Source organism: Artemia sp. Qi Xiang Cuo, chromosome 12 (genome assembly GCF_049724085.1).
Source record: "Artemia sp. Qi Xiang Cuo chromosome 12, ASM4972408v1, whole genome shotgun sequence".
In the NCBI taxonomy this organism is placed as follows: Eukaryota; Metazoa; Arthropoda; class Branchiopoda; order Anostraca; family Artemiidae; genus Artemia; species Artemia sp. Qi Xiang Cuo.
Genome location: NC_142805.1, coordinates 51,696,243 through 51,723,633, shown reverse-complemented (window position 1 = coordinate 51,723,633; position 27,391 = coordinate 51,696,243). Strand labels below are relative to the sequence as shown.

Below are 27,391 nucleotides of genomic sequence, written 5' to 3'. Positions count from 1 at the left end.
CATTTCATTACCCAGATTCAAAGAGTGAACACCAGCGAAACTATTCTATCGAAAATATTTTTATTACCTGACATTGGGATTACTTAATTATTCGTATTATTTATTTCTTGTGACTTATTTGATAGAGATAAATTTATCTTGGAAAAATAAGTTTTCCTTGTTATGTTTTATGTATTACCAATGATAGCACATTAATTATTTCGCTTTTATTTTAACCTTATGATGATGATATGTTATTTAACAACAACAAAAATCTACATACGAAAATCAATATGAATCACCCAAAACCAAACGGTTGACGTGGGGTAAATCAGGTATAAAACACATATATATAACATCATTTACATTTACTGTAATAATAAAGAAAAAATTAAGATTAATATATATCATATGCAGCGCAATCGCGCTGCCTAAGTAACGAACGATGTTGGCACAATGTATTATTTATTTAGTTTTTTCCATACCAGGGCACTTCGTATCGAAGGAGTTGCCATAGAAACTTCGAAAAGGGCTCACTCGATTGGAAATTGGAATGGCTAGTACCCTTTTTCATAGTCGAAAGTGATTGGAGGGCAACTAACACCCCTTCCACGCTCACCATTTCCCCAAACACATCGAGTCAAAAATTCGAGATAGCCATTTTGTTCAACGTAGTTGAAAGGTCCGAAAATTATATCTTTCAGCTGGACACTCCCCCCACAGTCTTTAGGGCAAGGGTTGTAAGCTATGCCCTGGGGGCATATAAGGTTCTTACAGAAAGTATTATCCTAAACATTTGAAAAGAGGCTGATTTGACTGGAAATTCAAAAGACAAGTTCCCTTTTTAATAGTTGAAAGTAATTGGAAGGCAACTAACCCCCCTCTCACGCCCACCATTCCCCCAATTATTTTCAAGGGACTTTGTATCGAACTATTTTCTTTCCATACCAGGACACTTCGTATCGAAGAAGTTGTCGTAGAAACTTCAAAAAGGGCTCCTTCGATTGGAAATTGGAATGCCTAGTGCCCTTTTCTAAAGTTGAAAGCGACTGGAAGGCAACAAACATCTTTTCCACGCCCATCATTTCCGGAAACACATCCAATTAAAATTTTTAGATAGCCATTTTGTTCAGCGTAGCTAATTTTCAGACAGAAATTATGTTTTTAAGGAGGACACTCCCCCCACAGCCCTCAGAGAAAGGGTTGTAAGTTATACCCTGGGGGCATATAAGGTTATTATAGAAGGCTTTGTCGTAGCAACTTAAAATAGGATTCATTCAATTGAAAATTCAAAGGGCTAGTGCCCTTTTTAATAGTCGAAAGTGATTGGAAGGCAACTAACTCCCCTCTCATGCCGACCTTTTCCCCAAACACGTCAAATCAAAATTTTGAGATAGCCATTTTGCTCAACATAGTTGAACAATCCGGAAATTATGTCTTTGAGGATGACACTCCCCCCACAGCCCTCAGGGCAAGGGTTGTAAACTTTTCCCTGGGGGCATATAACGTTTTTTTAATAGAAAGCGTCATCGTAGAAACTTCAAAAAGGGCTCATTCAGTTGGAAATTGAAAGGGCTAGTGCCCTTTTTAATAGTCGAAAGTGATTGGAGGGCAACTAATCCCCCTCTCACGCCCATTATTTCCATAAACATATCCAATCAAAATTTGAGATAGCAATTTTGTTCAACGTAGTTGAAATTTCTGGAAATTAGGTCTTTGACGATGACAACCCACAGGGCAAGGGTTGTAAGTTATGCCCTGGGAGCATATAAGGTTTTTATAGAAAGCGTTGTCGTAGAAACTTCAAAAGGACTCATTCGATTGGAAATTGAAAGGGCTAGTGCCTTTTTTATTAATTAAAAGTGATTGGAGAGCAACTAAAGCCCCTCTCACGCCCACCATTTCCCCAAACACCCTCCAATCAAAATTTTGAGATAGCCATTTTGTTCAACGTAGTTGGAAGTTCTGGAAATTACGTCTTTGAGGATGACAACCCCCTCACAGCCCTCAGGGCAACGGTTTTAATTTAAGCCCTGGGGGCACATACGGGGGTTATAGAAATCGTTGACGTAGAAACTCAAAAAGGGCTCATTCGATTGAAAATTGAAAGGGCTATTGCCCGTTTTAATAGTCGAAAGTGATTGGGAGGCTTGACATTTTTATAGTAAAGAGCGATGTGGGTAAAACGTATTATTATTATTATTTTTTTTTAGACCAGGGCGGTCTTTTTTTCAGTAAAGTGCAAACTATGTTCTGGCCTTGGGAAGGCATAGGGGTTTTGAGAAAAAGGCCGGATTAGTCACGGACCATCAGAAAAATAAACTGGAAATTTATCTATTACCACTCACCAAGTTTAGTTGAGATGGAACAACATCTTTTTTTAGATGTCCTATATGGTAGAAAGTAGACGACATGATTTTAGGACCCCTTTGCAGCAATTTGGTTCTATTCAATCCTCAAAAGGCCGCAGAATAGAAAACAGCTGTCCCTTTCTCCCCAAAACTTTGGGCAATTCGATAGCCCGTTCTGATAAACGTCCTGGTTCAAAGAATTTTTCCTCTTGGCCTATTAATAAGGAGTAGAATAAACTCTTTAACACTAAAAAGCACAAGTATTTATCCCCAAGCTATTACTCAAAGAGGTAGGTTCAATTCTGGAGCCCAAAAAAGCACAGGTAAGTTACTAGGTATTCCATCCCATCAAATTTAATTTTTATCTGGCGATTTCATGTTGCAAAAAATGGAGGAGCCCTCGTCTCTCACAAAAAAGTTGAATCAGCTACAGACGAGAAAGGCAATAACAGGATCAGGGGCCGATCCAGGATTTTATTAGAAGGGGGCGCAAAATATTTTACTCCGATAAACTTGCGAACAAAGAAATACCAGCAATTTAAAGGGAACCTCAACGATTATACGTCGCGGGTAGGTTGTGGAAGCGGTCGTAAATTTAATTTAAAATCTTCTGTTAAAGTTCTAATAAATCTGTTGGAATTATAATGATGTAAAAATATTGATACAAAAAATAGCAATTTATAAAAACCACTCCGCCATAAACAAATAAAAATCTGTTAATTCTTTACGAAAAATATGATATTTAATATGACAATATGATATTATCCCCAAACCCACCACTACGATGGGGGGGGAGGTTTCCCCCACCAGGATCCACCACTGAACAGGATAATCAAAAGTCTAGAAAAAAAAATGTTTAAATACTGGTATAATAATGTTGTTCAGCATTTCAACTCGATGTCTGACATCAGATTTTTAAAAAAAAGGTGGGTAGTCAATTAAACCTTGGGAAAATAACTGAACGTTTAAATGTACTGAAAAAGAGCAAATTTTTCACAATCAAACAGTGAAAGGATCAGAAATCCATGAATTTAGGTCTAGAATACATATCGGAATTTTAAACTAATCCTTCTGAATGTAAAGAAGGATTACCATTAAACAAACTTTGAAATATGGCAAGGTAGCCCATCCAAAACAAGGCGGAAAATCCACTGAAAAATAAGAAGTGAGAAGAAAAGTTTAATAGTTGATAGTTAATGCAGATGGCAGAGGGGTGATTATTTCTCAGGTGTAGACGACGGACGAAGATGATTAAAAAAGTATATCGACCCAAGATAGATGGTGTCTTATTTAATTGTTCAAAAACAGCGTAAGTTGTTCTAATTTTTTTGGCGATTGTCTCAACCAGACGACTATAGATCTAGTTTTTTATTGCCATTTTTTTTTTTGCAGGATATCGAAAATTTGTTATGTTCTCAACTTAATTGTATTTTGGAAAGTACACTTTTTTTCGTAACAATCACTATAGATTTCGTGAAGATAGGTCGACTGAACAAGCACTTCTCTTCCTTACCCCTGCTCAAAATGATGTTCAGGATGGTAGCTTTACAGTTGTCTCAGTTATTCTGGATATTTCTCGGGTGCTCGATTGCGTTAAGTAAGATGTTCCACTAATTAAGCTTACCAATGCCGGTGTTACCAATGCTAATAGGAGAACACAATGTGCCTCCCAGAATGGAAAGGTATTACAGTTTTGGGACATTTCACATATAGTGCCAAAGTGTTCAACCCTTGATCTGCTGTTGTCCTTGGTTTAAATTAATGATTTGAATAATGCAACACTTGGTTTTCATTTTATTCTAACCAACAGTGTGTAAGGTTGAAAAAAGACTTTTGAAAAAAGACTAACTTTGCAAATGGCACGGAGTTCACAATCCCAGAAATACAAAAAACAGGAAACCCTCTGATAGAAGCGCTTGAGAAAGAATTAAAGAAAATTTTGCAGTGATTTACTGTAAATCAACTTATAGTTAACTTTTTAAAGTTATCCCTAGTTATTTACAGTTATCTACACATACATACAATCGAATGTATATATCTATATATACAATCGAATGTATGTGGGTATGTATGTATGTCTGTCGTTTATGCATTACTAAACTGTTCATCTTATCACAATAGTATTATGAGGTAAGACTAACCTAAGCTGGCATATATTTACGTTTGAGTTTTAATAACTATATAACATTGGAGTTTTTTGTTAAGAAAGAGAAAGAAAATCATGCATCAATGGAAATCCCCAGAGGCTATGGCCTGTAAGGGACTAAACATCAAATAACCTCAATAAAAACAATTTAATTGGAATAAAGGCAAAAAGAAGATAATAAGAAAACAAGATGACAGGGTCCTGATTTAACCAGCCTCAGACAATTAAATGCGCTGCTAGCCATTCCAAAAAACAACAAAAATTAATGACTTTATATGGCTAAGCAGTCTGCACCAAATTCATAAACTACAAATAGTACAATTTTAATGATTTACGTCATTCCTCTAGAACATTCCGTGAGTTCAATTCCTTCAGCAAAACTTCTAAATTCGAGGCCAAATATGTCTAATGCTAAATCATGGTCTAATAGTTATGACCAACAGCATATGTATCAAATGACGCCTTCAACTTCCATAATTATAAATATATGATGCTCATGGGGAAAGCAAAGATAAAAAAGAGACAATAATTTGTGTTGGTTTATTATATGTACAAAAACCAATGTAAAATTCACAAATTCCTGCAAAAGAAATACACAAATTTATCTTTAACAATGCCTTGCTGATATGATTCCTGGGAAAACCTTTGGTCTGCGCCTTTACTATTAGTGCTGCAAAGTGCAAGCACCCCTCCCATTGCAGCAATCTTTTCCTGTGTAGAATAAAAAATTATATTCACGTGCCTACCAACACAGAGGTCGAAAGTTGAGGACGGCATCCTCTTTTGGAAAATCCCCGGGAAATCTACGAAATTATTTTTAACAATGCCTTGCTGATATATTCCAGCTATCACCAGTAAATACTCATAGTCATATTATAAAAATAGTTGTATAGTCAAAAACCCAAAGATGAATAAGGTGATATGCAAAAGTTTTCAACCAAGACAAACAAAAATAAAACCGATTCACAAATTGGCCTATACGAAACACAACATAAAAATGAACACGAATAAAAATCACCACAAACAAGAGTTTGGGTATGACCTCCTTCTCTCACTGTAAAAGTCTAAAACCTACTGCGTCATTGGCGCTTTAACGAAAACCAATTTTATTACAGATATTTTCTTTTATACATAATATTGAAAATAAACATTAAAATTATAGTAAAATTTTGAACTGAAGATCTTTCTGCAATTAATACCATTATACGTAAAATTTTCAGTTTAATTTATTAGTTCTTTCTAAAGTTTCTCAAAACGAAAAAATTCTCCCTACGGACAAGTGTTTGGATACTGCCTCCTTTCCTAACTGTAAATAAAAACCAAAATCCTACTGCGTCATTGGCGCTTAACTGAAAACAGATTATATAACAAATATTTTCTTTTCCAGCTCTTACAGCACTGAAAAAAAAAATACAATTACTGTGAAAAAAATTCGTGAACTGATGGATCTTTCAACAATTAATATCATTATACATAAATTTTCAATTTAATGTTGTTTATACTTTCCAAGACTGTTCAAGGCGCATATAGTTTCAGTAAAGCGCGAATGACGCAGTAGGTTTTAGACTTTTACAGTGAGTGAAGGAGGTCATACCCAAACTCTTGTTTGTGGTGATTTTTATTCGTTTCAATCTTGATTTGCATATTCAATTTAAGTTTCACTTGTTTTAAGATTTATTCATTAATTTACATTAATATCTATTGCATGTTTGTTAGCATTGATTGTTTATTTAATTTCTGTTCGTTTTAAGTTTCATTTATACTTAAATAGGAAGATATTTTTTTTTTCATTTTAAGCTTGATACTCATATTTAATATAAGCATTACTCGCTTTAAGATCTATTTATTCATTTATATTATTACTTTTTGTATGTTTTTGCTATGATTCCTTATTTATTTTTCTGTTCGTTTTGGGTTTCATTTATTCTTTAATAGTAATTTCTGCTCATTTTGAGCTTGAATTTTAAAAGGTATTTGTATCTGCTGAGCTTAAGTTTAAAATGGCCTTTACTTTTCTTTGAAAAACTTATATTTCGAAGTTTTTTTTTATTAATTTTTGTTCGTTTTTGATTGCAAAAAATCTTCAAGTTTTTAAAAATTTCTTATTTCAAAATCAAACTTAAAAAAAAAATAATCAAATATTCATCAAAGCATCAAAACTGATATCAAAGTAACAATATCAGAGTGAAAAAATGGGTTTGTGTCAACCTCGGAGTTTTTATTATCTGATGTTTGAACTATTTTTAACAAAATAGCTATCTCAAAATTTTTATCAGATGGGTTTGGGGAAAAAGGGCGTGGGAGGATTAGATTAAGCTTCGGTCTCTTTTGACTCTTTAAAAGTGAACTAGAACTTTCTATTTTCAAACAAATGAGCCCTCTCTGAAATTTATTCGAGCATCCCTTCTATAATAACCGTAAAAGACCCCGAAGTATAAGTTACGGAACCTGTCTCTAGGTCTATGGTGGTTATGTCAATCTCGAAGTGTTAATACATGAGGGCTTACATACTTTCAACCAGTCACCTGAAATTTTTATTGGATGGGTTTACTAATATGAAACACCCAAAGGCTTGGAGGGTGGGAGGGGCTATATGCCCTCTGATCTTTTTTTGCTCTGAGAAAATGAACGACAACTTTTAATTTCCATTCAAATGAACCCTCTCTGAAGTTTATACGAGCATGCCTTCCATAAGAACTATATATGCCCCCAGAAAAATACTGAAAACGCCTTCCCCGGCCCGGGGGGGGGTGACACAGAAGTTTTTCTTATACGACCTTTGAACTATTTATTACGAAATGACCACAAGTAAAAGAGTGTTTCTTACAAGATCTTTGAACTATTTTTAACAATATTGCTGCCTAAATTTTTTATTAAATTTGTTTGGGGGAAAAGGGCATGGGGGGGCAGCTCACCTCCAATCACTTTTGACTCTTAAAAAGGACACTAGTACTGTTAATTTACAATGGAATGAGCCCCCTTCGAAGTTTATACAACGATTCTTCCATATGAAGTGCCTCTGGGAAAAAAATAAATGGAGTGTGGGGGGAGGCTAGCTACCCTTTAATCACTTTTGACTCTTAAAAAGTGAATTACAACTTTCAATTTCCAATCAAATGAACCCTCTAGGAATTTTATACGAGCATCCCTTCCATAAAAAACCATATATGCCCCCAGGGCATAACTTAGAACGCCTACCCCCGGACCCTGAGGGGCTGTGTCGACAACGGAGTTTTTTGTTATCAGAACTTTGAACTATTTTTAACAAACTGTATTTCGCAAAATTTTTAGCGGATGCATTTAGGGCGTGGAGTAGGGGGGGGACTAGTTGCCCTCTGATCTCTTTTGACTCTTACAAAGTGAACAAGAAGTTTCAATTTCAAATCAAATGAGCCCTCTCCGAAGTTTATACGAGCATCCCTTTTTGAACTATTTTTAATGATATGGCTATAATAAAAACTTTATCAGATGGGCTTGGGGAAAAAAGGGTGTGTGTGGGGTGGGGGTAGTTGCCCTTGGATATCTTTTGACTCTTAAAAATTGAACTAGAACTTTCAATTTCCAATCAAATGAGCCCCCTTTGAGGTTTATACGAACATCCCTTTCATAAGAACCGTATACGCCCCCAGGACAACACTTACAACGCCTATCCCCCGGGCTCTGGGGGGTGTCTTTGTGATCTATTTTTTGAACAATTTCCAAAACACTGGCTGTCTCAAACTTTGTAGCGGACGGGTTTGGGGGGAAAAGAGCGTGGCGGGGGGTCTAGTTTAACCATCTTGGCTATGAATCATCTAACTGTGACATTCAATTTAAAATCATCTGAACCCTGTCTGAAGTTTGTGAGAGCATCCTTTTCATACAAAAATTAAATGCCCTTAGGGCCTAACTTAAACGCCTTCACCTGTGCCCTGGGGGGTTCTATTGACACCGGATTTTTTCTGATCCGACCTTTGAACTATTTTTAACAAGATGTCTATCTCAAAATTTGCATCAGATGGGTTGGGGGATATAACTGCCCTCGGATCTCTTTTGACTATTAAAAAGTGAGCTCGAACTTTCAATATCCAATCAAATGAGCCCTCTCTGAAGTTTATGCGAGCATCCCTTTCATTCGAATAATATATGCCCCAGGGCATAACTTACAACGCCGGCCCCCGGGCCCTGGGTGGTTGTGACGACACCTATTGACACCGATTGTGAGTTTTCGTTATCTGACTTTTGAGCAATTTTTAACTTAATGCGTATCTAAAAATTTTTATTGGATGCTTTTGGGGAAAACGGGGCGTGGGGGGGGGGCTAGTTGCCCTCCAATATCTTTTTACTCAAAAAAACTGAACTAGAACTTTCAATTTCCAAACAATTGAGCAATCTCTGAATTTTTTACGAGCATCCATTTAATAAGAACCATATAGCCCCCAAGGGCATAATTTACGACCCCTGCCCTCGGGCCTTGGGGGGCTGTGTAGACCCCGGAGCTTTCGTTATACGGACTTTGAACTATTTAAAAAAAAGTTATCTCAAAGTTCTTATCGGATGGGTTTGAGAAAAAATGGCTTGGAGGGGGGGGCTAGGTGCCCTCCGATCTCTTTTGACTCTTAAAAACTGAAATATAACTTTCAATTTCCAATCAAATGACCCCTCTTTGAAGTTAATACGAGCATCCCTTCCATAAGACCAATATATGCCCCGGCATAAATTACAACCCCTGCCCCCGGGCCCTGGTGGGTAGTGTCAACACCGGAATATTTGTTATATGATCTTTGAACTATTTTTAACAATATTGCTATCTTAAAATTTTTATTGGTTACATTTGGGGAAAAAAGGGTTAGGGGGGGGGGGAGAGCTGGTTACCCTCCAATATCTTTTGACGCTTTAAAAGTTAACCATAATTTTCGATTTCCAACTAAATTAGCCCTCTCGGAAGTTTATACGAGCAGTCCTTCCATTAGAACCATACATGTCCTCAGGGCACAATTAATAACCCTTGCCCATGAAGACTGTGGGGAAGGGGGAGTGTCCTTCTCAAACATATAATTTCCAGAACTTTCAACTACGTTGAACAAAATGGCTATACCAAAATTTTGATTGGATGTGTTTGGGGAAACGGTGGGAGTGGAAGGGGTGTCAGTTACCTTAGAATCACTTTTGACTATCAAAAAGTGAACTAGCCACTTAAATTTCCAATCGAATGAGCCCTTTCTGATGTTTCTACGACAACGTTGTCAATACAAAACCTTATATGCCCCGCAGGGAAAAGCTTAAAACCCTTGTCCTGAGGGCTGTGGGGGAGTTGTAATCCTCAAACACCTAATTTCCAGAACTTAAAACTACGTTTAATAAAATGGCTGTCTCAAAAATTTTGATTGGATGCGTTTGAGGAAAAGGTGGGCGAGAGAGGGGGGTTAATTGCCCTCAAATCACTTTCGACTATTAAAAAGCCCTTTGAATTTCCAATCGAATGAGCCTTTTTTGAAGTTTCTACGACACCGCCTTCTATAAAAACTTTATATGCCCCCAGGGTATAACTTAAAACCCTTGCCTTGAGGGTTGTGGGGGAGTGTCCTCCTCAAAAACATAATTTCTATCTGGAAATCAACTACGCTGAACAAAATGGCTATCTCAAAATTTTGCTTGGATGTGTTTGGGTGAATGATGGGCGGGGGGGGGGGGGCTAGTTGCCCTCCAATTACTTTCGACTATTAAAAAGGGCACTAGCCCTTTGAATTTCCGATCGAAAGAGCCTTTTTTGAAGTTTCTACGACACCGTCTTCTATAAAAACCTTATGTGCCCCCAGGCTATAACTTAAAACTCTTGCCTTGAGGGTTGTAGGGGAGTGTCCTCCTCAAAAACATATTTTCTATCTGGAAGACAACTACGCTGAACAAAATGGCTATATCAAAATTTTGATTGGATGTCTTGGGGGGAATGGGGGCCGTGGGGGGGGGGGGGGCTAGTTGCCCACCAATAAATTTCAACTATTAAAAAGGGCTCTAGCCCTTTGAATTTCCAATCGAATGAGCCTTTTTGAAGTTTATACGACAACGCCGTCTATAAAAACCTTATATGCCCCCAGGGCATAACTTAAAACCCTTGCCCTCAGGGTTTTGGGGGAGTGTCTTGGGGAGTGTAAAACCCTTGCTCTGAGGGTTGTGGGGGAGTGTCCTCCTGAAAAACACAATTTCTATGTGGAAATCAACTATGCGGAGCAAAATAGCCATTTCAAAAGTTGGCTGGGATGGATGGGGGAAACTAAGGGGCTTGGGGGGGGGCTAGTTCCCCTCCAAGAAAATTTGTCTATTCAAAAGGTTTCTAGCGCTTTTAATGTCCAATCGAAATAGCCTTTTGAAGTTTCAATAACAAAACCATTTATAAAAAACCTTATATGCCCTCTGAGGGTTGTGGGTGATTTTCCTCCTCAAAGACATATTTTTTGTCTGGAAAACAACTAGACTGAACACACCGGCTATCATAAACGTTTGATTGGATGTGTTTGGGGGAATGATGGGCGTGGGGGGGGCTAGTTGCCCTCCAATCACTTTTGACTATTAAAAAGGGCACTAGCTCTTTGAATTTCCAATCGAATGAGCCTTTTTTGAAGATTCTACGACAACGCCTTATATAAAAACCTTATTTGCTGGGGGTTGTGGGGGATTTTCCTCCTCTAAAACATATTTTCTATCTGGAAATCAACTAGGCTGAACAAACTGGCTATCTCAAAATTTTCATTGGATATGTTTGGGGAAAAGATGGGCGTGGGGGGGCTAGTTGCCCTCCAATCACTTTAGACTATTAAAAAGGGCACTAGCTCTTTGAATTTCCAATCGAATGAGCCTTTTTTGAAGTTTCTATGACAACGTCTTCTCTAAAAACCTTATATAACCCCAAGCCATAACTTAAAACCCTTGCCCTGAGGGTTTTGGGGGAATATCCTCTTCAAAAACATATTTTCTATCAGGAAATCAACTACGCTGAACAAAATGGCTATCTCAAAATTTCGATTGGATGTATTTGGGGAAATTACGGGCGTGGGGGGGGGGTCTAGTTGCCCTCCAATCACTTTCGACTATTAAAAAGGAGATTATCCCTTTGAATTTCCAATCGAATGAGCCTGTTTTGAAGTTTCTACGACAACACCTTCTATAAAAACCTTATATGCCCCCAGGGCATAACTTAAAACCATTGCTCTGAGGGCTGCGAGGGAGTGTCCTCCTCAAAAAGATATTTTCTATCTTGGAATCAACTACGCTGAACTAAAAGGCTATCTCAAAATTTTGATTGGATGTGTTTGGGGAAATGATTGGTGTGGGGGGGGGGGGGGGGCTAGTTGCCCTCTAATCACTTTCGAAAATTAAAAGCGGCACAAGCCCGTTTAATTTACAATCGAATGAGCCTTTTTTGAAGTTTCTATGACAACGCCTTCTATAAAAACCTTATATGCCCCCAGGTCATAACTTAAAACCTTTGCCCTGAGGGTTGTGGGGGAGTGTCCTCCTCAAAAATATATATTTTCTATCTGGAAATCAGCTAAGCTGAACAAACTGTCTATCTAAAAATTTTGATTGCAGGTGTTTTGGGGAACGATGGGCATGGGGGGGGGGCTAGTTGCCCTCCAATCATTTTCGACTATTAAAAAGGGCACAAGAACTCTCGATTTCCAATCGAATGAGCCCCCTTTGAAGTTTCTATGACGACCTCTTCCATATGAAGTGCCTCTGGGGGAAAAAAAATAATAATAAATAAATAATATAACATTGGAGCCGTATGGCCTTTACTATAGGCAACGCTACAGCGTAGCCTCTGATACATGAAAAATTTTCTCTCTCAGTCAATTTAATTCCTTTAAAAATAACAAAAAGATGAATTAAATCATCCTCCCCATTTCTGCGCATTGAGTTAAAATAAGGAAATATTTTTGACTTAACCCTTCCCAAATACTTTTTCTTACATCAAGTGGTATAAAATTTCCCCTTGCCAGTTTTATCCACCTTATTAAGCCTCGCCTTAAAATAAAATCCCCCCATGCTTCCTTAATCCTACAAACAGAGAGGGACGGGGACACTGTTATCTCACAATTCCGTTTCAAGACTTCCTGGTTCTCCAAAATAATCCTGAAGTGTTAGGCTACCAACCCCTCTCTAGCCCAACCTTTTCTTGTTATTCCCCAGCCTACCTTCTCCAGAAACTTCTAAAATATGTCTCACTTGTCTATCCCAAGAACCTTTACTCGTGTTGCTCAAGCACCCTTGGTATGTTGCCATTAATAGCCTTCATCTTGTAGAGATACTAGTCTCTTTCAATACCTAACCATACTAACTAGCCTGTTTGCTCTTACACTAAACAACCCAAATAGCCCCTTAAAAGTAACCCATGAGAAATATCGCTTAGACCTAATATCATTAAAAGACTTAACTCAAATTCCTCTAACCTCTCTAACTTCTTCTCACTATCTTCTTCACTATTGAAAATCTTCTTCATCAGCTAAATATTGGTTCATCAATTAAATATCTTAAACTATATATTAATAGAAAAAAAACTCCCAATATCCACCTTGCCCTCAAATACTACAGCAGCTGCCCTATCAGCCTTTAGTATCAAATTCTTTATTGATAAGTACTCATGGGTCAAATATAAAAGTCTTTACAGCTCAACACCACTTTTCGCTGCGAATACAATGTTATCCACAAAAAGGAGGCCAAACAACGATTTACCTAATAATTCTATAATAGTTAACCCTCCTAATCCTAAAGGAAACCTCAGTGTCAATAATAAATAAAGAAAATAGCCTAAATGACAAACTACATCTTAGCTGAATTCTTCTGCTAAATTTTATTACTGAAAAAAACTGTTTTCCTACTCAGACTACTGTCCTAACTAGGCAATACATAGCTACTAAAATTGTAATAAATCTCCAAAGCAATCTCAATTGTAGGTTCTTAATACGTAGCTCCCTTACTTCTTCATCAAACGCACCTTTGATGTATAGAAAAGCTGTATACAGTCTTCGTTTTCTTCCTCTACCATATTTTCTTACCAATAAACTTAAAATGAACATTTGATCTACTACACTATATTTTTTCCTAAAACTTGCCTTGATATCTATCATCTCCTACAACTCTAACTATCTATTCAACTTAGAACTTTGTATCTTACAAAAGAGCTTACTGATACTATTCCCCTTACAAATAAACCTGCATGTATTAGCCTATATTAACCTATTACATATTACCATGTACTAGCCTATCTTCTTTCTTATGTGGAGGCACTAAAATAGGCGTTGACAATCCTTTAGACCAAAAGGATTGGCTAAAATATGCAAAACACTAAGTTTATAATTAACATAATCCACAACCTACTCTGCTTCTATACTGTCATTGGAATTCAGTCTATCCCTAGGGCAGATACTCCCTTCATTTTCTTCATCTCCTTCCATATTTCACTCTTATTTACGTTCACGTAGGAATGGTTTCTCCTAATATACTTGTTTGTTGGAATGAGATTTATAGTTACAATACTAGACAACCTAAGGTTTAGAATGCAGACAACATCCTCATCCTGCTCATTTTATTTTAATGTTCAGGGTTCTAAATCCTGCTCCAAAGTTCCAAATGGATTATTCCTCTTTGTTTTGTAAGATAAACTAGCTTCTTTATGCCTCATATTTGGCAAAATAAATGGACACAATAAAAAATGGAGAGGGGAGAAGCGTAAAAACTGCAACAGTCACATAAATAAGACAATAGGCCTACTAATCATTATATATAAAAAGGCAAAAATATGTAGGAAAACTAATAATGAGTGGTATACCATAAAAATAGCCTGAGAGGATGTGTTAAAGTAAAAAAATAGTAAATATAGAACCAAGAATTAAACAAATAATAATAATAAATATAGGAGTGCATCAAATAAGAAATTCCGGAAAAATAAATGCAAACAAAGAATTAAGCTCAATGAAAACAAAAATTAGGCCATACTTTGCCTGGTAAGACGGGTCATTAAAAAAAATCCATTCTGAATGTTGAAATATATTATTATTCATACCTTAGGAACAACAAGGTCAACTGTTTCTTTGTAGTCAGGAACGTCTTTTTTTCCTCTAGAATTTGATCTAGATCTAGGAGGTATAAGTGCTTGGTTGGGAGCTGTTGCTATGTTTTCGTCACTATCCTTTGTCTTCCAGCTTCTTGGAAAAGCCATATTTCAGTTAAAATGAAAAGCCATTCAAAGCTAAAAAAGATTAAAATATATCTTAATTATCAAGACTTATTTAAATCGTCTGATTTTTAAATGACAAGCTACATCCTAGAATGATTCACATGCTAGGCAACCCCACCATTTTCCCTTTTAGCCTTCAAAATTGTCCCAAATTACTCACAGATTTGTACTCTTTTGGAGATCCAAGAAAGATGTTTAATTCCCTTTATGATGGGAAACATTCTCTTTATGAGCTCTAATGTTATCTTTTTTTTACCTTGTTTGACACAAAAAGCTAATTCAGCTTTATTTATGGCCCGTGAATAAGATTTTATGGTGTAACAACAATTTAGATATGTCCTTATTTATTTTTCTAGTTTAGTACAAGAGACTAGTAAAGGTATAAGCTCTGTCATTTTTTTTGAAAAGTTGGCAATCAGGCCAGATTGTTGAATAAGTTACATTAAAGAGAGCTGTATGATTCGTAGCTGAAGTCAAAGTTAAGGGTTTCGCCAGTCCTTTGGCTAGAGCCTACAATTTATGAGCAGAAGTGGTGCTTTAGAGAACAGCCTGAAGTTGGTCCATCAAGCTTTTGTTGCTTAAAGCCAAATTTCTGCTTTAGGGTGAATAACTCTAGTCTGTCAGGTAAGCAGGCATGCACCAGTTTCTAAAGAAAGTTAGACCAAGATCTAAAAGTGTTTAAGACGTATAAGAGTCCTCAGGTCCCATCCCAAAGATATTTTAATGGTATAGTATATAGAAAACGTAAAAACTCAAAAGAGTATTTTTTCTATGGGTGTAAAATTGCTATCATTTAGGCCTATTATTACTAACCAAGATATAATTTAAAAAAATGAAAATATAGAGAGAACAAAAAACGGGTATAGTATTTAAACAAAGCAGTGGACAAAAAAACTAACAAAAAACAACAAACTTCAAATAACTTAAATCCAAATATTTCGAAACCACGTCCAGCAGCCTTTAATCAACGACAAAAAAAATAATGAATTTAGCTAAATTAAACACAACATACAAAGAAAGAAAAATAAAATAAAACTCACATCTTAATAACTTCCACAATCAATAAACCAATATCAATTCTTATTAAGATGTGAGTTTTATTTATTTGTTGTTGTGTTTAATTTAGCTTAATTTTATTTCGTTGATAAAAAGTTCAAGAAGTGGAGTCGCAATAATTGAATTTTAATTATTTAGAGTTTGTTGTTTTTTCTGTCCACTGCTTTGTTTAAGTAGGCTACTATACCCGTTTTTGTTCTCTCTATATTTTTGTTTGTGAAATTCTGCGAACGGGAAAGGTAGTGTGGTCTAAGAAATTAATTATTAATAACCAAGGCAACTCCTTTTGTGTTGCCTCTGATTTCAAAACTCAGCACTAGAGGTCTGGCAAATTTCTCAATTTTTGCCTTGAGCATCAGAGTTCTGTTAAAATATCCTCTGTTTTTTTGTAAAAACATACTGTATTTAGATAGACAGATATAATTATAAAACAAAATTCAATAACACAATCAGAGATCCCCCAAAGGTTCCATGGCCTTTTAATGTAAACTTTTATCTACATGATTTCAGTCTAATCAGTATCCGCAGACTAAGTAATTTACTCCCGACAGAAATAAAGCTATTCCTTCTTTAAGCACTAGCCCTTCTAATTACTTTTCTTATAAAGAAGCTTGGACAAGAGATAGAAAGTTTGTATTTTATTGAATTTTAGTGGCTTTAGTAATAAAGGGTAAGTCAATCTTTTTCCCATTCTTTGACTTGTCATACAAGTTTCATTAAATAGGGCAGAATACCTCTTGTTACAGGCATACCGCAATTTCCAGAACATCTCTACATGTAAAATTGAGATGCCAAATCGAAAGTAAGACAATTAAAATGAATTTTGTATATAATTTTTGGTAAGTTCTCCCACCCCCCTCTATAAAATTTTCCAGGAAGCTTCCCTTCCAATGGAAAATTAATCCCTGTTGAACCCCCCCCCCCCCAATAAACAATATCTGCATATTTCCCAATAACAAATACTATATGTAAACAACAGCCAATCTCATTATCCTTCCCCAGGTGCTGTGGGGGGCATTTCATTCCCTGAGGCATAAATAATTGTACTATTAAACTATGCTGAACAATATATCTTTCTCAAAAATTTGATTGCATGTCTTTGGGGAAAAAAGGGGTTGAGAAGGGAGACAGGTTGCCCTCCAATCTTCTGGGAAAAAAATATATACAGAATTCTACATTTTTGCAGATAGGGGCCTGAAACCTCTACAGTAAGGTTTTCTGATATACTGAATCTGATTGTGTGATTTTCATCAAGATCCCTTGAATTTTTGGGAGTGTTCTCCCCTTTTATGAAAGTTAGGCAAATTTTCTCTGCCTATAGCTTTTACTAGGTAAAATTGGGCTTACTGAATTTTACACTTTATTTACTTTATTTTATTAAGGAGCAGTATTAATAAAGTCATACAGAGGAATTTTTATACCTTGTTCTATTATAGAGCAACATGAATAAAGTCATATAGACAACTTTTTATACTTTATTCTATTAAGGAGCAGTATTAATAAAGTCATACAGAGGAATTTTTATACCTCGTTGTATTATAGAGCAACATGAATAAAGTCCTATAGATGACTTTTTATACTTTATTTGGTGAAGGAGCAGTGTCGATAAAGTCATATAGATGTGTTTGACACTTCATTCTATTAATGAGCAGTGCTACTAAAGTTCATGCTTTCTTTATATAATAGAACAAGGTAAAAAAAATGTATGACTTTATTGATACTTTCTTTATACAACAGAATTTGGTATAAAAAAATTTCCTATGACTTTATTGATAATGCTTCTAAGCAGAATGAAGTGTAAAGTCATCTGCATGACTTAATTGATACATTCTTTATGAGGGTAAATGACAATATTCTATTTTTATCAATTATACTCTTTTCAAATATAGTCTTATAGTCAATAGTCTTTTCAATCAATTCTATGATCTTTTCAAAGAGGGCTTTGTTGATAGTTGCTGTGTAACCTCAACTGCTAAAAGCTCCAAGCGTTCAGTTCATCGTGCACCTTGGATGACTACACCTCTTCTTAAGATTAAAAAAAGACAGACTTTCCTTTGGAAGCCATTCAAGTCCTCTAGCTCTCATCACCATCTTGAAAGGTATAAAAAAGATAAAAATTTATTGAATTCCTTAATTCGTAAAGCCAAGTATATTTATTTAATCCCAGATGTTCTCTAAATTCGGCAAGAATTTGAGAAACACCTGGCAACTAATAAACACAGTTCTTCATCACAATTCCAACAAATTAATTTCTAAGGGGGTAGCGATAACTAATAGTTAGGTCATAATGGATGAATTTTGCTCTTACTTTGCATCCATAGGAAAATCAATTTCTGAAGACATTTTGGTCAGTGCTTCTTCTACCAGTGACTCTAGAAAGCACCTCAGTCCTTCTTGTCAAAAATCGATGGCTTTGGATCCGGTTTCCGAGCTTGAAGTCCAGAGTATTGACTCTGAGCTAATAGGATCTTCCTCTTGTGGACCTGACCAAATTCTTGCCAAGGCTTTAAAGTTTATTTTACCCTCTATTCTATCTCATCTCACCATTCTTGTTAACTTGTCATTTGTGAATGGAACTTTTCTTAGCACCCTAAAATCTGCCAGATTAGTTGTTCTCCATAAGGGTGGTTCTAGAGATGATCCTTCTAATTATCGACCAATTTCTCTTTTATCAGCCTTTAATAATTTTTTTTAAATGTATGTACTCTAGACTTTTGTCGTTTCTTGATAAAAAAAAACATTTTTCCATTACCATCAGTTTGGTTTTTGCCCTAAACACTCAACAGAACATGCTTGCACGGCCTTACTGAAGTTCATTCACAATTCACAAGGCACTTGATGAGGGTAGAATTCCAGCTGCAATTTTCCTTGATGTCAGAAAAGCATTTGACAGCATATGATATACTATCCTACTCTCCAAATTGGAACACATAGGGACATGGGGGGTCAGTTATCATTGGTTTGAAACTTATTTATCTGAAAGGTCTATCAGTATTGACCCTAAGCTTCACGATCAGTTCCGTGTTGATTTTGGTGTCCCTCAAGGGTCTATCCTAGGACCTGTTTTATTCCTTATATTCACCAATGATCTTTTTATTGCTGTGTTTTAACAAACTAAACGAAGTTGCTGTTGTATTTGTGATCACAATTATGTTCCACCTAGTGATGCAGCTCTAGATCCAGCGCTATTCGCCTTTACAGATGACAGTTCTCTTGGGTGTTCAGAAATTAAAGATTCTTCCATTATTAAGAAAGTGTATTCTGTTCTAGAAAGAACCTTTGCTTGGTTTGATGTAAATCGCCTTGCCCTATATCTAGCTAAATCTAGTCTACTTATTTTTCCTTATTAGGTACTTCTTGTCCTTTGGTTCAAACTATTTCTATCACTCATGGTGATATAACTCGTCCCCCTGATAAACATGTTCGATTCCTGGGTATTTATTGGAAAGAAATCTTTCTTTCAAACATCATTGTGTTCTCATGAAACTTAAGCTCTGCAGAAACCTAGGAGTTCTTCAAGAGCTTCGTCATTGCTTTGCTGGTTCAATAATAAAAATCCTCTTACACTTTCTCATTCTTACTTACTTTACTTTCGACGGGAACCAGACGATGATCCATCCCGCCCTGCAGCAATGGACGATGGGATGACTGACGAAGTCCAACACGATCTGTCAGCAGCAGCCTCTTGTGCAATCTTCAGCCAATTTTTATCCCAACGTGTCATCGGAAGCCCCCCCAAGGATCCAGGTCATTCTTGAATGTCTGCCAAAGACTCTTCCTTTGACCGCCTGGTCTCTGTTTCCAAGTTGAAAGGGGGTTTATGATTACCGAGAGGGGGGCCTTCTTGGCACAACGCCTTTGAACCTGAACGTTTGAGATATGAAACCATCGGCTGACCTGTAGTATGTGTTTCATGCAGCAATGGTTGAATACTTCTAGTGAACTTATTTCTTCGGTCTTTAAAAGCCAGATTTCACAGGAGTACAGCAGGATTGAACAGTTGCCTTGTAGAAGTTCATCTTTGTTTTGATGCTAATTTCATGTCTATTCCAAAGTGACTTCTTCATGCTTGTGAAGACACCCCATGCCTTTTCTATTCGAGCTCTAACGTCAGCTTCTGCACCTCCATTTGGTGTTAGGATAGAACCAGGGTAGCACTCTCTCATTCAACCTTATATGTACTATTGTCCAACAGTATAGCTATCAACATTCTCTTCTTTTGCCTTTTCTGTTTTCAAAATATACAACAAAGCAATTAAAATAGTGTCTGAGGTTACAGACCAGCTCACCATGAATTTATTGGATGGTCAATCCCCATACATCTTTCTTTCCTCTTGTTTCATTTTCAAGTATTTTCATGGACTCCTCCCTAATTTCTTCAAACAATTATATCTTTTAAATTCTGAATTACGAAATGATTCTTGTGTTTCTTTTTCTCTCAAAAGTGACATGGATATTTTCATTCATAAAACCAAAACCATGAGATCAGATTTCAACCCAGTTTTATGTTGTTCTTCCATATGAAATTCACTACCACTTAAAATTCGGCTAGCCTATGTCATTCTTATGGACAATTTAAAAAACAGCTATCCAACCACCTCTTATGCCTAGACAGTTGGTTCTCTTCTCCCTTCATTTTTCCTCCCCATCTTTCCTTTTCAATTTGTTTAATCCATTCATTTTGATTGGCATGGTAGTTTTTGGTGTTGTTTAGTTTTTCTTCTTCTTCTCCTTGTTTGATTTTAGTGCTATTATTTAATGTTATGTTTAGTCTAACACTCTCACAGGCCAAAAACCCTTTGTGGGGGTCTAAAGATCTGTAATGTTTTCTGTGTTTTTTTTTTAATAAATTGATTGATTGATTGATATAAAAAAAAACAATTTTATATTGTCAAATGTAGGTTGCCTGATTAATTCTGTCTAAGCTTGAGCCTCTCTGTGATTTAGATACTTTGTTCTAACTTTAGGACCCTATGTTGAGGATTTGATGGCATTTTCCAAGACCGGGCTCAAGCTTTCAATGTGTGTTCAAGATTTGGCTTCAATATGACATATCAGTGCCTTTAAAATATTCAGTAGTGCTTATCAATAAAATATTTAGTAAATTTGCAAAGATTCCACAAATGACATAGAGACAAGTTGAATACATTACTTGACTCCTCTATTTATGTTCTTTCCAAACATAGTTACCAACACATTTTCATATATATTACCCTTGATGGTCTTATATATAGCCCAAGCAAAGTATAAAACTGAGAAAAAATCACTAAAACAATAATATCCTTCTTTATAATATACAGGATGGTTCTACTAATCAGATTATCATTTTCCCTTCCATTACTTTGAAATCATTTAAAATAATATTTTTGTAAAGGGTATACTGAATCACACAGATAAATATATTCCCAGCTGAGAAGATAACTGGTTTTATACAAGAACCATAACATATGACTAGATTGAAATAATTTATAAAGATATTATACAGTTTGTTCAGCCACACCTTACCCACTGAAGGCTTGAACACATCTACACTGGTAGAGGTCACTGTTCTTTCACTAAGGGCAGGCTGATAACCAGGGCTGCCACTGAATGCAATAAAAATCACTCTTTTCTCTTAGAATAAATCACTAAAAGGCAAATTGGCTGTGGAACATTTTATTGTGCCAAATAGGCTCATATCTATTAAGTAATTTTCATACCTATGCATTTTTGTATTATACCAATGCATATTTATACCTATTTTAAGGCGAATTTATGCTTGCCACTGGTATTTATACATGTAGGTGAATTTATATGTGCTACTAGTATCTACTAGTCTTCAGAACAAAGAGAAACATTTTTCATACCAAAAGATTTTAAAATGCCACATTCATACAGATTTTGTTCACATAACTAATTACAGTTTCCATTTCATATGTTCAGTACAATATATTGCAGATTCTTGGACTTTAAAAAGAAACAAGAAATTAGTTTTTCAAAGATGTACTTGCCTACAGTGGATTTAAGACTATTTTTTTCAAAATTACCAGATGGAGTTCACAAAATTTTTGCCTTTGGCATCAATTACAGTCCAAATTTTTAGCATGTATTTCCACTTACTACAGAGTATTAGGTGACAAGTGTAAGGTTTCTTTGTTTTCTTACCAATAACTAGCTGTATTAATGGAACAAAAATCCCAAATAAAAACGATTTTGTAATTATTCAGGTGAAACCTTTGGAGAGTTATCATTACTATATTTAATCACTTCTTTTTGGCAAGAAAACCTGTTTTGGTTTTAAAACAGAGTGATATCAAAATAACAAGATATTAAACAATTATGACTTTCTACACAAAATCTCTTTAAATCTTTCTTGTCTTTTGTATTTAAAAAAAAAAACGACAAACAAAATTAATGAGTCAGGAACTAAAGGAAAAATTCATTGGTCATAAACCAGATGTATTTTCTTTTCACAGAAGAACACATAGAAGATTCAATGTGGATCCAAAATAGGGTGTGACTGGTGTTTATATCTTTCCTACTTCTTCATGAATTTAACAACTTGAAAGTAAAATAAAGATTTTTCAGCTTCTTCTTGAATTGAAAGAAAAAAACTTGTACTAATTTTTGAACTTAAAGGAAAAATAGCATAATAAGATTTTTCAACTGACAACAAAACATAATGAATTTGCTTAATTATAAAAACAAATGCATGGGTTCAATGAGTTTGATTATTAATCTTCTTGAACTTCCATTTGTTTGCCTTTGACACAGATGCATTAGGTATGTCCCAGAATGTATCTGGAACAAACCTATGCACATGCATGAGAGACAAAATGGCACTGGGGTTCATCCACTGGACCCCACTGAGGCACTGGAGAGAGGCAGGGACATGAATACTTTCATGAACCTGAGGAGGGTCAAGAACAAAGAATTTAAACTGCCATCCTTACAAACCCCTAAAAAGAACTGAAACCACATAAGTTTTAGCTTGGTGTTTTTTTCTGATTTCATTGTCAACATGCAGAAGAGTTTTACACTTGGTGTTGCACAAATCTTGTTCAAAATTTAGAGTTGCAGAAAAATTACTGTACATCAAAAGCAATAGAGAGAATTGAACCAGAAATGGCAATTGTTGGATTAAAACATTTGAGCTGATTCATAAGAGGATCACAGGCATTGATTTGTGATTTAATTTTCAAACATAGCTTTAATAGAAAGTGACCAATTTGAACAGCAAATTGTCCAATATTTAGGGTTCAAGATTTTCTCCCATCTTTCTGATATGTGCTGCAAAGTTTGTTCCAAAATAACTGTCTTTGAACTTTTGCAGATTATCAGGCTTTTTAATGTCTACAGCAAATGGGCTAGTGCAAGCCAAAACATCTGCTTTGATGAAATTTGACATTATTTCCTTCAAGCAGCTTTTCACCTTATTAAGAAGTAAATGAACTTGTACCTTTTCACTCTGGAACTCTACATTAGGTCAGTTCGCTACAGTTAGAATGTAAACAAGGAACACACAATATAATTTAAAGTCATTGCATGTAAGTGCATTGTAAAGGACATTAGCAGATGGTATATTATCTGCAAGATAAGACTGAAAATAAAGGTTAACTGTCCCATATTTCTCTAGAAGACGTTAGGCCACACTCTCCATTGCCAGTCCCCTCGTTTTGCTGGGGTAAATCAGACAGTGCTCAGATGTATCAAGAAATGATTGGTACTGTCTAAATTCCATTTGCCACTTTTTGCTAAATGCAATAAAACTAAAAAATGTCATCACTGAACTGCAAAACACACAGGTCTAACATATCACACACAGCAGCTGAGCAAATTGTAAATGAATGGCAGATACATCCAACAGTTGCAAGCTATGGAAGGTTATTCGTCAAAGACTTTGCCAAGCCATTTTTGGATCCTAACATAATGCTTGCATTTCCCAAGAAGAAAAGGCAACAATGTTCATCAGTTGTATTTTTTTTCTTTTTTACTGAATTCATCTGCAATTAAGTTTTCCAACCCTTTAGTTGTTGCATCAGAAACAACTTATATTAAAAAAAAATACTGCTTGACTAGTTTCTTCCCTTCAAGAGAATAATAGCAAACAATTATTACAAGAAATTTCACTGTTGTTCTGTCTGTAAATTCATCAATAACGATTGAGATTTTGGTCACTTTCAATACTATACCTATCTTGTATTCACCTGCGTTTCAAATTACATTTTTTATTATTTCAGTAGTACTTGTCCTTGCCAAGGCCATAAGATGAATGGTATGTATGTCTTTCTTCTTTTTTTCTGACTGCAACTAGTGTCCTCATCCATGGGTCTTGCTTTACAAGTAAGTGGCAGTTTCTTCCCTGGAGGAGCCTTAAACAACGGACCTGTCTCTTCAAAGAGTTAGTATCATTAACAGTATTAATGTTCAAATCAGTTTCTGGTCCAGAATTTTCTTGAGTATCTGATTTAACTACATCACAGCCTGGGTTTCTTGACTGTCCTATTGTGAAAAAACAGACAAAGATATAATGTTTGCACTATTTTTTTTTTTAATCCCATCTCCTCTCCTCTTGGTGACATAATAATCTTTTTCACTTAATTTTGAACTTTGATGTCACCTACACCAATTTAAAAACATCATTTATTTTTTAATTTGGGTAGCCAAACATAATTGATGAAGACAAGGTATACTACAATTTTTTTTTTCAAAAACCACAAAATAAATGCCATTCCCGGTTTTACAGGGTGCCCTTCCGCCATAGGGCACCCCTTTCACCATGGAAATACATTAATAATACACAAAAATTTTTCTTAAAACCTTGTTCTCAATCAACTATACATCATCCTCCATCCTCTCAACCCCAAAACCAACCTAGGAGGAGTAGAATGCTCTGCCCTTACAATATCTTTAGGCACGCCATTCTAATCCTTTTTTAATAACACACAAATAAACTACTAAGATCTGTTTAATACCCATTTGGCTACTCAAAATTCAAACATTGACCAATAAAATATAATTTAAAATCTTTTATCTTAATACTAACTTCATTTCCTCAATATATTTTTTTTTTAGAACTAGAACTCTTTACAACAACAAAAGCATCCTACATCACAAATGTCTTAACACTTGCATTTACACACTTTTCCTCAACATAATAAACTACCTCTGTCACTTCTTCAACAGCCTCACTTGCAGAATCTTCACCATGCTGTCTATGCAAAGTTGTGCTTTTAGTAGGAACAATAAACACAACTACAATAGAATACTTTACTAGTGTTTTGAACAGTTTTCTCTTAACCTGACTAATTCTTTGTTTAGCAACAAGGTATTTTTATAATTTCCTGAGCTTCAGTTAACTTCTCATCCATTCTATGTTCAAAAAGTATTTCAGATTAAGGGTTTGAAATACAAATACTCCTATTTTCAATCTGAAGTCTGGGCCTTCTACATGCATTGAGGATTGTGATACCAACTTCTTTTAGACCAGACTCATCTGAATTTCCAGACAAATAATACAGTAATGACCTTGAAATAGGAGCTAGAAAACACCTTTCTGGGGCATAATTTAAGGTCTGAGTTAATTCCTGCAAGTTTGACTCTCCTGGTGCGACTATTTCCCAAGATAGTGAAAAGCCCTCAGCTGAAATTACACCTCATCCAGAGTATAGGCTACCTCAGCTTATTATAGTAGTTGATGATTAGAAATATGTAGCCTATACAACCCACTTACTTAGATGTCAGAATGTGAATATAGGCTAAAATAGAAATAATATAATATATTTTCTGCATCTAAAACAAACCTAATATCAAGCCATGTGTAGTAGATCCTGCAACTGCTCTATTATATTAACCTTAAATTTTCTTCTTTATTTATATAGGTGGCATTGTTTACAGTCATCTCCCTGATTGGTTATTTTGATATGCAATAACTTTGCTATCCACTGACAATCATGTCTGTTGAATAGAATTTTCATCAAAACTTGCCTCACTGTATTCAAAAAGCTGGAATGCAAACATAATAAAATAACCAAATCTTATTAATAAAATCACCAAATTTTAGGTAAAATCACCAAACTTGGTGATAAATCACCAATAATGGCAACCTTATAAACAACTCTAATGTAGGAGTACTTGCCCCTCAGCTTGGTGTTTGCTTGTTCCAAGAAAAGATTTCCAGAGTGACCACAAGTTTCATCTGAGTGGTCAAGTTTAAAAAGGCTTAGAATGATACTTTCAGCATTCAGAAGCTTATATCCTGTTATTGCCTTGCCTGGTTTATGGAAATTAATTAGGGATGGTAGTTCATGGTTTTGAATGTAAGCTTAGGCTTCTAATATTTGGAAAGAACATGAAATAGGCATGGCACTACTTTTGTTCTATTATAATATTTTGTTTAGAAGTGACCATGCACTAAATTTCTACTGGAAACCTTATATTGTTTTCTTTTTCCAATCTGTTTTCGCCCTAGGCCTGGCCTACAGACCTAGTCTATACCTTTACCCAAAAGGTAGCCTAGGTCTAATACAGATCCCACTTTTATAGTCTTATAAATATGGCAAACTGTAAATCAAAGGCTGGTAAAAACAACACTGACTTTAAATAAAGATTGCATGACTAAGTCAACTGAAATGCAAAAAATACTGTATTCAGTTCCAGTTCCAGAATTTGTCTGAGGGTATATGGATTACCATGCAGCCCTTTTGCCCCTTTGATTTCAGAGTAGTATCTTCAATCCTTCTTTTTCTTCAGCAATGTTTTCAGAAATGGTCAGCAATAATTCTCTGTGTTCATAAAAGCAGCAACTGAAAATAAAAATACACTCAACTAGGCATGTCATTTGAAAGCCATAATTTTGATGATGGTTTGTGGGAAGCGCGAGTACCTGAGCTACCTGTTCCCAGCAGTTTCAGACAAAAAGACTGGCTGTTACAAGTATGGCGCTTCCTACTCATTCTTGCTCTCTTCTGCACTGTAGAATTCTATCAATGTTCCATTGTCTTCTTCATGATCTAAATCATCAAATGTGTCTGGAACACCCATTTTCTGGCAGCTTAATTTAATCCTTGATTTGTGGTGCCAGTACCAAACACTCAAAAAAGATATGTTGGGGGGTTTTCACTGATGTTAAACACCACCAACATAGTGGTGAATGATGCAGATTTCATTAGAATCAAAGAGAACTCAGTAACAGGTATCCAGATTTTAACCTGTAATGCCACACCAAATCCTCCCTTGATTGAAATGGGGAATTCAGGAATGGAGTGCACTTTGTTTTTCCATGGTGTTTTATAATATCTCAAAGATTCCCAAGTTTTGAGTCTGGAGGGGTGCAAACACTTGTTCCTTCATTAGCTAGCCTATCAGCTGTCATATTGTGGGTCAGCCCTTTCTGGCTGGGGATATGGTGAAAGCAAACTGAAGTGTCCACATTCATAAGGCCTAGGAGAGAATCTCTAATAAATTTTATATCTGAGTCAGCAGCCACATAATTTATTTTTTTTTTTTGATTAGTTTGATGGCAGACTGGGAATCTGTGAGAATTAACACTTTTTTTAAGCTGGTCTGAGGTTGACCATAACTTCCAATGCTTTTTGAATGGCAAACAGCTCTGCTGACAAAATTGAAGTATTGGATGGAAGAGTTACTGATATATTCAAGGAA

At 35.7% G+C, this 27,391-nt stretch overlaps 1 protein-coding gene across 1 annotated transcript in view; it reads right to left on the bottom strand.

Annotated features, from left to right (window-relative positions):
- The window catches only part of SPoCk (secretory pathway calcium atpase), an 80,665-nt gene extending 54,275 nt beyond the window's left edge, over positions 1-26,390 (bottom strand). The window contains exons 1-2 of the mRNA XM_089098331.1: positions 26,372-26,390; positions 14,519-14,704 (exon numbers count right to left, since the gene is read on the bottom strand). Coding sequence (XP_088954457.1) covers positions 14,519-14,674 — 156 coding nt within the window. The 5' untranslated portion in view covers positions 14,675-14,704; positions 26,372-26,390. The remainder of the gene's footprint in view (positions 1-14,518; positions 14,705-26,371) is intronic.
- Between the last annotated feature and the right edge of the window lie 1,001 nt (positions 26,391-27,391).